Genomic DNA, 9,704 nt, shown 5'->3' with positions numbered 1-9,704 from the left:
AGAACTGTTTTGATCAATTCTCAAAAGTTAGAAGTTAAGTGCACTGAAATACCATTCTAATTACTAGTAAAAGTAATACCTTTACAAGAAGCCTATTGCCTATTTCATGAAATATTGATTTGGTTTATTTTTAGATTTCATAAGACCTGGAGCCGGTAAGACCCAACCCTCTCATATACTGTAACAGAAACCAATTTTCCGTTATAGTCTATGGTAGTCAGTGTCAAATCAAGACAATTGCTTAGAGATATGTGAAACCAGAGCAATCTTTAATGTGATTAAGGAGCATACTATGAAAAAAACATACTAGCCTACCACAGAAGAACTACAGAGCGGTAACCTACAAGAATCCGATAACCATAACAAGCTGGGTATCATCAACACTACAGTATCCTACTGTACAAATGAGTCACATATACACATGCACACATACACTTTCCTTTTCCTCATAGTGTCTCTGTGAATCAAATAAAATCCTAGTTTCATTAAGATAGTATCAGGGTTCAGATCAAACTAATACCAATTTTAATACTAACCAATTAAAAACTAATTTAAATACACACATGTACTATTTAGCCTAGGCTAGTAACCAAATGTATAATTGAACCAGGTACAAATACACATGTAAGAAAATAAAATGGGCCCTTTGAAAATAAAAGAAATTGTCCTTTCAGTTGACTGGCTGTGTTTCCTTAAATGTCAATGAGAGTTCCTTTTTTAATCCTTGGTTTAAGTGTAAAGTCAAGTTAGTCAAGTCAATAGTCAGTGTGTGGATATCCGAAGAGTGATGACCAGTGGAGTGACTGGTACAATCCTACCACAAAGCAGATAGGGCATCCGGCTCCTTCAGTGGACTAGCCTGGGTGCCATTCCGAACTTAGTCCCGCCCACAACGTTTGAGGTCGGGAAGTTCGGTCTGGCATTGCTCAATAGTAGCGCGAGTATGCTCGCCCAATATCTGGCGGGCCAATCAAATTGTCAGGGCGGGCTTTATACGATGATGGACAGATGATCAACAGTAACGTAATCAACCACGTCACCAAAGCGCGCTTGGGTTGAATTCGTTTACAACAACGATGGCTGCCGCTGGAGAGTTGAGGTGTGTAGATTCTGCTATTAGGTCTGTTCTAGAAGATATCGACAGCAAATTAATTTTAAAAGAGGAACAGAGAAACGCGATCAAGGCATTTGTTGAAAAGAAAGATGTTTTTGGCGTCCTTCCTACGGGATTCGGCAAAAGTTTAATTTATCAGCTGGCTCCGTTGGTCGCTAAGAAGATGGGACACAATGAAAACCCATTGGTCATTGTTGTTTCTCCTTTGGTCGCACTCATGGAGGACCAAGTGAAAGAAGCAACTGAAATGGGCATCACGGCGATGCAACTCGGCGTGAACGACGAGGTGGATATAGCCAGCGGTCGTTGCCAGCTCCTTTTCGGAAGCCCGGAATCCTGGCTGCTGAACAACAAGTGGAGGGACATGCTAGGCTCCGATGTTTTTCAAGCCAACGTTATGGGTATCGTCGTGGACGAAGTTCATCTAACTTACAAATGGTAAGAGATAATCTGACTGTCTGACTTAGTAAATAACTCGCAATGTCGTGATATGAATCCCATGTTGTAAACATAGTAGGTAACGTTGTACGTTCGCTAATTCAGACTTGGTACAATCTTAATGTTAGTGTGATTGTAGCGAAATAACTAGCTGTTAAAACATTCTAATGTAGGTTACTCTTTTTTTTCCTATCAGGGGTCAGGCTGCAAAAGGGCAGACGCCATTTCGCGACAGCTTTGCCAAGTTGGGAGAACTTAGATCCTTAGTTAAAGCTGGTAAGTACAAAACAGTAGACTTACTGCATGTTCTGTCTTCGATGTTTTCTACACATAGTGTAATTCACCACTTTAATTGAAATCAGTTGCATTACAGGAACCTGTCCACTTCTAAACACTAACCACTCTCCCCCAAAACCGGTTTTTCATTTGCATTCGCACTGGCCAAGTGGCCAACTGGTTGCCCATTCAGATGCAAATTGACCATTCATTTGGGTGTTGCTTTATGTACTCAAGCACCATACCCATATTGGTAGTCACTGTACCCCTTATAAGTGATGTATTCTTTTTAGATGTCAGTACAGTCATTAAAAAGTACTAAATGATACTACTCATTTCTTATTTTTACTGTTACTTATTGGTTGCTTTTTGTACTGCTATATATTCCAGGTACACCTGTGCTGGCATTGACTGCTTCTGCTGATCGGGAATCCAGAGCCAGGGTTATGAAACAGCTTCAGATGGACAATCCAATCATTTTGGCTCTGAGCCCAAACAGAACAAACATCAGACTGGGTCTGATTAAAGTACCTGGCCATACACTGGAGTGCCTACACTGGATTGTGAGGGATGTGAAAGAAAAAGGTATCTCCATGTTGCCAGTAATTATCTACTGCAAAACCGTGAAGGCAGTTGGCAGAGTGTTCTGCCATTTGAAGGGAGAACTCGGTGAAGATTCCTGGGTTGACCGAGACCCTGAGAAAAAGGTTGAAAACCTGCTTATAGGCATGTTCCACAGCCAGACACTCCCTCAGAATAAGAACAGAGTGCTATCATCTCTGAGTGGACAGGGTAGCTGCCGAGTTGTGGTGGCAACAACAGCTCTTGGGATGGGCCTAAATTTTCCCAACGTATCACACATTGTTATGTATGGGTTGCCAGATGATGTGGAAGCCATGGTTCAGCAGGTCGGGAGGGCAGGCAGAGGTGGGTTGCAGGCACATGCGATTGTTTATGCTGTCAAACAGCATACAAAGCTTGACCCAGCAGTTAAGACGGTACTTGAGACTGGAGTCACTAGTTGTCTGCGGAAAGCTTTGTACTGCCATTTCGAGGAACACACCACATCTGTTCATCCAGGACATCTGTGCTGCACTCACTGCCATTCTGTTTGTTCTTGTGAACCTGAAGGTTGTGGGGAGCCAATCCCCAAATATGAACACTTTCAAGGGGAGGTTTCATCACACCACAAACACAGAATGGTCACACCTGAGGACAAACTTTTGATCAGGGAACTGCTACAAACTTACAGGAGTAGTTTACTTCAGGACCATACAAACATACCACTTTACACAGTCGACACAGCCTGCACTGGTTTTGGAGATGAACTCATTGATGCGGTTTTAGAACAGTGCACACAGATATTTGACCTGGACTTCATTATCCATAATCTCCCTACATACAAACTGGAACATGCAAAAGAGATACTACGAATTCTGCATGAGGTTTTTGATGACGTCGAACAGAGTCAAACGAATTTGTTTGATGACAGTGTGGTTCAGGATGACCGTGTTCAGGTTGACATGGATTACACTGGTTACTTTGATGACGAGGATGAGGATGAGATACAATCATCACCAAGTAGCTTGGAATCAGGCTTGTCAATGTTGAAGATCTCAGACTAGCTTCAAATTCAGGCTCAAACTTCTAGCTTCAGGGTTCTGTTGTTGTGCAAATACTTTTTTTTTTACCTGTTACATTCATGTTTTTGAATAAAATTTAAATTGTTTATACTTCTCTACTGGTTGGTGATGTTTCTGCATTTAATAGACAAACAATAAGACATGTCATTAAAGATTTTTAATATCTACACTTAATAGGTAATGTTTGAAGATATACTCTGAACTTTGAACATACAACCAATAAGAAAACACACAAAAATAAAGGTTTCAAGAATGTGGATGCTACTATTATAAACTATTATATTAAAAATAAATTATTTACATTGTCATTTATGAAAACACTATTTACAAATTACCATCACCATTTTACATTTCACATTTACATTGCTATTTAAATAGGCACATTTCGCCAGTCCATTATTTTGGACTTCATCCACCTCCATAACTCCTGGTAATTTAGCTTTGCCAATAAGTTTCTCTGGAAATTTGGGAATGCATGATACTGCCTGCCTGGGTGATTTTTGAAAAGTTGTGTCTCCCTGAAAACATTGACCAGTGTTAAAACGTCCTCCTGTTCTCGGGCCACATGATGAATGCCAGTCGGCCTTGTCAGCTCCAGCTCTGTGTCCGTTTTGTCCATTAGCTCCTTGACGATGCCAATGGACCTACTGATTCTGGCTGCTGACATTTCTGACATGTTTGGTCCCAAGCCTCTCATAAATGATTTGAGAAAATTGTTTAGATGTTCCAGGTGGAGGTCAAGTGGAATATTTTTCCCCTTTCTCCCTCTGCCATTCCAAAATCTGTTCCATGTCACACTGTGTGCCATGCGTGGGGACAGAGTGACATTTATCTGCAGTGTCAGAAGGAAGGTGCTATAGGCATACTGGCTGTGCCCGTACGCTTTGTAGAAAAGCAGGGCAACTTTGTACAGTCTCATCAGCCTTTCACCATCCCCTTCCCTCACTGCATCCTGCAGGTCTAGCAGGAAGAACCCAAAGCCAAGTCTGGCTTCTGCGTGATGTTTTTGGTGGTCTTGGTTCGTCGGACTCACATTTTCTGAAGAAGAGTCTGATGGAGCCACAAGACCATGCTTCTTCTTCTCATGTGTTTCCCTTGCCTTGGCGTATACATACATATTGCCACACCCGTCTGCACGACACGGAAACTGCTGCCTCTGCTGTGTCGTAGCCTGCCTTTGAGTTGCAGCTTCTGTCACGCCCGTCATCATGACAAAGGTGTCCACAACCTGCCCAACCTTCTCATGCAGCCAGCTCCTCTTCAGTTGTGGCAATCCGTTGTTAACATCCAGCGGGACAAACCCATCTGGAATTTCTGTTAGCACAGAATAAAATGTTTAACTTCTAACCACCAGCAGTGTAAATGCAGAGATATAAGTCATGGTTATAATATTGGATACTAACTTTTATCAAAGTGTACAATTTTGACAATTACATTTTACAGCAGTAACATATAGATACATGTATTGATGTGATAAATGCTAGTTCTAAACTATGAATGTGATGCCAAGTGCCAATTTACCTGTCACATCCTGCAACCCAAAGAGTTCCATTGCAGCAGCTAGGAAGAGTGCAGTGGTGTCCTTATGCACAAATTCCTTATAGGCATTGTAAGCTGCATGAGGACCTTGTTTAGCATTGCTGCACCTATGTAACAGAAATACATAGTTTAGCGAATGGTTGACATAGTTTTCTCAGTGTTATTCTTTCCATCTCTCACAGACATTTACATTTATTAATGTAGCAGACGCTTTCATCCAGTCATTTATTATGTCAATTATATGACAAGGATAATGACTAAGGGCATTGAACCCACAACTTTTTTGCATGCCGAACAGGTCCTTAACCTCTATGCTACCACTACTTCGCTCACACACACGCACACACTCACACACACGCTCACACACACACACACGCTCACACACACGCTCACGCACACGCCCGCATGCTCATATGTTAATGTGTTAAAAACAGTCTTTCGCACAGGTACAATAAGAATATTGTGCGTCCAGTGTGCTCTTTAGCACTGCTGAAACTAACCAACTAACCATCAACTATCTTGAAAAGCCTCAAATGCCCACACACAGTTAGTGAAAACATGCATTAAGTTGAAAACATACCATACGGAGAACAGCACAGCTGCGTTCATGATAGCAGTACTGTGTTCCCCATCCCATAACAACCCAATTCATGAAATATCCAGACTGGATTTCTGTGAAAGAACTGTGGAAAGCATGGTCAACACAGAGTACTTATAATCACTGTAGTTAACAACAATATTGTTTAGACTGTAAAGACAAGCATAATGTGATGACAAAGTGGACGGTTAAAACAACAGTAATAATTGTACAATGTATGTATTCATGGTATTGCAGATAGCAGACGTTGTACCTCAACTTCGTCATGTTGGCAAGAAGTGTGCCATGGTCTTTTGAGGATGCACCATCATAGAAAATCCGATGATAGATCTTAAACAACATTGAAGACTTGTGATTAACAAAGGATAAACATAACTTCACACACAAGCCCTTCAAGTAATCTATCTCAAAATCATCTAAAGTAGTGGTGTGATACTTTTATTTTGTTACTAATCAACATCATTCTATAGTTACTCACTTCAAAGAGGTTTCTGATGGCATGCCAGTCCTCAAACTTAAAGATGAGACCTTCCAGTCGGTCTTCCTTTGTAGCACCATCTGAGAAGGCCCATTGTATGTTTCTGCAGTTCCCCTCGGTCAGCCGGTCACCTCCGACTAATACATTTGACAACCCGTCTGGTCCCTTTGGCACATACCTAAATGGATTACACACAAACGGGGGAATTATACGTTTCAATACAGCCCTTCTCCTGCCAAAGAGTGACAGTGGAGCCTGATTTTATTCTTACTCTTTCTGAAGGTGGCGAAGTGTGTCCACCAAATCTGACGTTTTGTTTTCGTCCTTGAAGAGCAGTCCCAGAGGGTACTTTGAGAATAAAAAAAACAGATGACATTGCAGTAATGTTTGAGTTGAAATTATGTGTATTTAGTTGTATTTTACAGATTTAACTCATTACTTACATCAGTGGAGCACTTAGCCATGTCCTCTGTATATTGATGTGGCATGTGGTGAACCACTAATATCTTGAAGGGTTTAAAAACAGCCAGGTACTCGGTAAGGATGCGGCTTCCAAGAACAATGAACTCACGTCGCATATAGTCTTGGATTTCTGGTCCGGGGAGTGAGTTGCAGAGGTCGTACTGAAGGATGTCACAGTCCGGTCTGTCATTGCTAAGGTGATATGTTGAGATTCTATCTTGGACTGCAATATGATGAATCCAGTGTATGGATTTATTGCTGTGGTGGGTGGACTGATGATGTGCGCGCATGAAAAAGTCCAAATTGTCAAATATTATGGAGTATGTTTGTGGAGGAGTGGGGTGGGTGATCGGAGAAGCCGAGGAGCTCAAGCCTAGCTCTGCTGCTTCAGAGTCACTTAAACTGTTGAAAGGTAGCGTAGCCATGTCATCTGCAGGAAAAGAAAAAAGTAATAACAATTTAAAAACAAAGACTTATTATTATTATTATTACTAGTAGTAGTAGTAGTAGCATTAATCAATACATAGACACATAACATTCAAGACGACACAGAATTTGATGTGCTTGTTGTGTTTCTATATATTGGTCATTTGTCATCTCACCTGACAAGTGAAGCTCTTCCATGTTAAGTGGCTCCTTCGGATCACTTGTGCTTTGGTCTTCGCTGGAGTCCACTCTCTGACCAACATCAATGTTTCCTTCCGCTTCAGAGTTCAGGAAAACTTCATTCTGGACCTTTAACATTTTTAGAGACCCACCACATAGGAGTGCCAACTCCTTCTGCTTCTCTACAGAATTTTGGTGAGTTGTTGTTATGGCCATTTTGCTCAGTCTTTCAAACACTGCTTTTTTCGCCCCACCATAATGTAGAATACTACATAGGTAGTATGCAAAGGCTGACAGGTGTGCTTCTCTTCCTCTCAAAGCAATGGAAGCTGCTGCACAAGTTGCAGTTTTAGAGTGGTTGGTGACAGTTGTGAGAATTGAGAAGAGGAATGGTGAAAAACGTTTTAGGTCTGCCTCTAAGCTGGTAAATGAAAAGGCTTTCAGATCATCCGGAGATGACTTCCACAGGATGAAACCGTTGTTTGGATTACAGATATGTTTGCATTCGTTGCTTATTAGCTCCAGGATGTGCACCTTTATTTCCTCAACTAGGTGTTTATGCTTCAACATTAACTTTGCAGCTGTTGCCCATTTTTTCTTATTGATGCTGTTCACTATTGAGGCATCTTCTGGAGGACATACCTTGGCAACAGTCTGTGATGGGAAATGGGTGACAACCTGAAATATAAGATAATGTATCAGTGTGAAGAATTACAGTGTAGCCTAATAAGTATAATGTGCATTGACAATACATTGAAATATACAGACTGTTAAATATGGTGACACCAGATGCAATTGCTGAGCAGGTCAGAGCAAGGTCAGTGGAACACTGGCCACCCCCCACAGAGGTACCCACCCCCCACAGAGGTGCAGAGCACAGAAGTGGGGGTTGGGACACACTACAAGGAATTCCAGAGCTGATCACAACAAGATACTCTGTGCCTTGTCAGAGAAACACTGCCCACCCCCCACAGAGGTGCAGAGCACAGAGTGGGGGTTGGATAACATGCTAGTCCATTACAAAATGAAGTTTCTAAATATTGACAAAGTGACAGAGGCCAACTTACACATCAGGTGCAAGTTTATCCTGGTAACATTTGCTCACACTACACTCAAATTCGGGCTGGCTTCCAGAATACACACTAGGCTACCATGTCAAAATATGACTAGATGATTTAATCATAGATAGATTACACGGAAATGAGGAGTGTGGGAATGCACAGTGTTTATCACATTGGACAATAATCATGACTAACTATTAACTCATGTGAAACTTGGCAATCGAGGTTATTCTCATAGTCATATCATAAGAAGTAGAAATGTATTAACAACCTTACCTCTGTAATGCTTCTTCGCGTTTTTGTACCGGTTGGAGTTGACGGATTGGGGCAGAACTTCTTCAGAGTCCTGGGCGTCTTGGAAGGAGTAGGCTCCCGGTCTCTTTTCTCTGATGCCTCAGATGAAGACGGTTCTTCAGGCTGGTCTCCTTCGTCGTCTGCCCATTTTTTTAACACAAGCATGTCGCGTTCCAACCGTGTTATAACGTTCTGACAGGACCGACAAATGCGATGCGATTTATTTGACGTTTTGTAGAGTTGTAATCCTAAACGGAGAACTTGTTCGTATGTGCATTCGCCTTTATTGTTTTTCTCAAAAATGAGGTTCGTGTGTTGAATGACTCCTTGTATCCTTACATTCTTTTTGCAACACCGGCAAAAATCGTTCACGCTCATCTTCTTATTCTAGGCTACTTCTTTTCCAGCGTGCAGTTGAGTTCTGTTGACAACAACTATGCGTCGCTTAACATACGTCACACACTCCGTTGCTCTTATTGGTTGTAGGTCTATCCAATTGAGTGCAGAGGCATTTTTTTTCCTGGTTCGTTTGAAACACGCCCCATAATCACAGCTCTATGGAGCAGTATCAGACTCAAATTCTGACTAGAATTGAGTATGACTACGTCAGGCTATCAGTGGACAGGATTCAATGACAGAAATCAAATGGGTTGGCTCGCCATCTATTGAGATCGATGAATCTTCTTCCAGGATTTTCAAATCCAACAAAAAACTTGACCTGCATTCACAACCAGGTTATAACCTTTTGTTAAGTTTCATAACTATTTTCCCTAATGCAGGTTGCTTTTATTTTCATCTATCAAATGCTCCCGTTGTACATTAACTCCAGTGTGTAAAAATATGCATTTACAAAACTACATCTACATGCTGAAAAGTAGTGAATACCATTCAGTTAACCAGTACAAAGTAATCAGATGGAATACCTTGAATTTCAAATAAGTACTTCAAATCACTGCAACTGCAATAAGCTTACAATTGTACCAAAAGATAATTAGTTTGTTTCAGAATAAGGCATTGGATAAATGCTTAAAATTAGCACCTCACATGCATTTCACTCATGAAACATGACTTAGAATCAAGTTTAACCTTTCAAAACAAAGTAAAAGCCTTTTTTTAAACAACATATCTTTCCATTCGCTTAATAACTTTACATTTACCACTCGTAGTAAAAGTACAAACAAAAACATACATTTTC

General features: G+C 41.1%; 2 protein-coding genes across 3 annotated transcripts; one reads left to right on the top strand and one right to left on the bottom strand.

The window, feature by feature from the left end:
* Positions 1-859: 859 nt before the first annotated feature.
* LOC143133987 (putative ATP-dependent DNA helicase Q1) lies at positions 860-3,544 on the top strand. The gene is made up of 3 exons (XM_076293998.1): positions 860-1,552; positions 1,749-1,828; positions 2,219-3,544. Exons 1-3 carry the CDS (start codon positions 1,077-1,079, stop codon positions 3,451-3,453), a joined length of 1,791 nt encoding a protein of 596 aa, XP_076150113.1. The 5' UTR covers positions 860-1,076; the 3' UTR covers positions 3,454-3,544.
* Positions 3,545-3,631: 87 nt separating this feature from the next.
* LOC143133986 (uncharacterized) lies at positions 3,632-9,064 on the bottom strand. 2 transcript variants are annotated; one of them, XM_076293997.1, is made up of 9 exons: positions 8,492-9,064; positions 7,151-7,832; positions 6,530-6,978; positions 6,358-6,434; positions 6,087-6,264; positions 5,862-5,938; positions 5,591-5,693; positions 4,993-5,117; positions 3,632-4,785 (listed from the first exon to the last, which is right to left on the bottom strand). In XM_076293997.1, the coding sequence occupies exons 1-8, from the start codon at positions 8,885-8,887 to the stop codon at positions 5,103-5,105; spliced, it is 1,977 nt and encodes a 658-aa protein (XP_076150112.1). In that variant the 5' UTR covers positions 8,888-9,064; the 3' UTR covers positions 3,632-4,785; positions 4,993-5,102. The 2 variants fall into 2 exon arrangements, with proteins under 2 accessions (XP_076150112.1, XP_076150111.1); XM_076293996.1 differs by lacking the exons at positions 3,632-4,785; positions 4,993-5,117 and having other exon boundaries at positions 5,607-5,938.
* Positions 9,065-9,704: the final 640 nt, after the last annotated feature.

Source organism: Alosa pseudoharengus, unplaced genomic scaffold, assembly GCF_046254945.1.
Source record: "Alosa pseudoharengus isolate Yale_2024_CS ecotype anadromous, Long Island Sound unplaced genomic scaffold, YU_APseudo_1.1 YU_APseudo_1.1_scf_2, whole genome shotgun sequence".
NCBI lineage: Eukaryota > Metazoa > Chordata > Actinopteri > Clupeiformes > Clupeidae > Alosa > Alosa pseudoharengus.
This window is presented reverse-complemented; position numbering and strand designations above follow the sequence as displayed.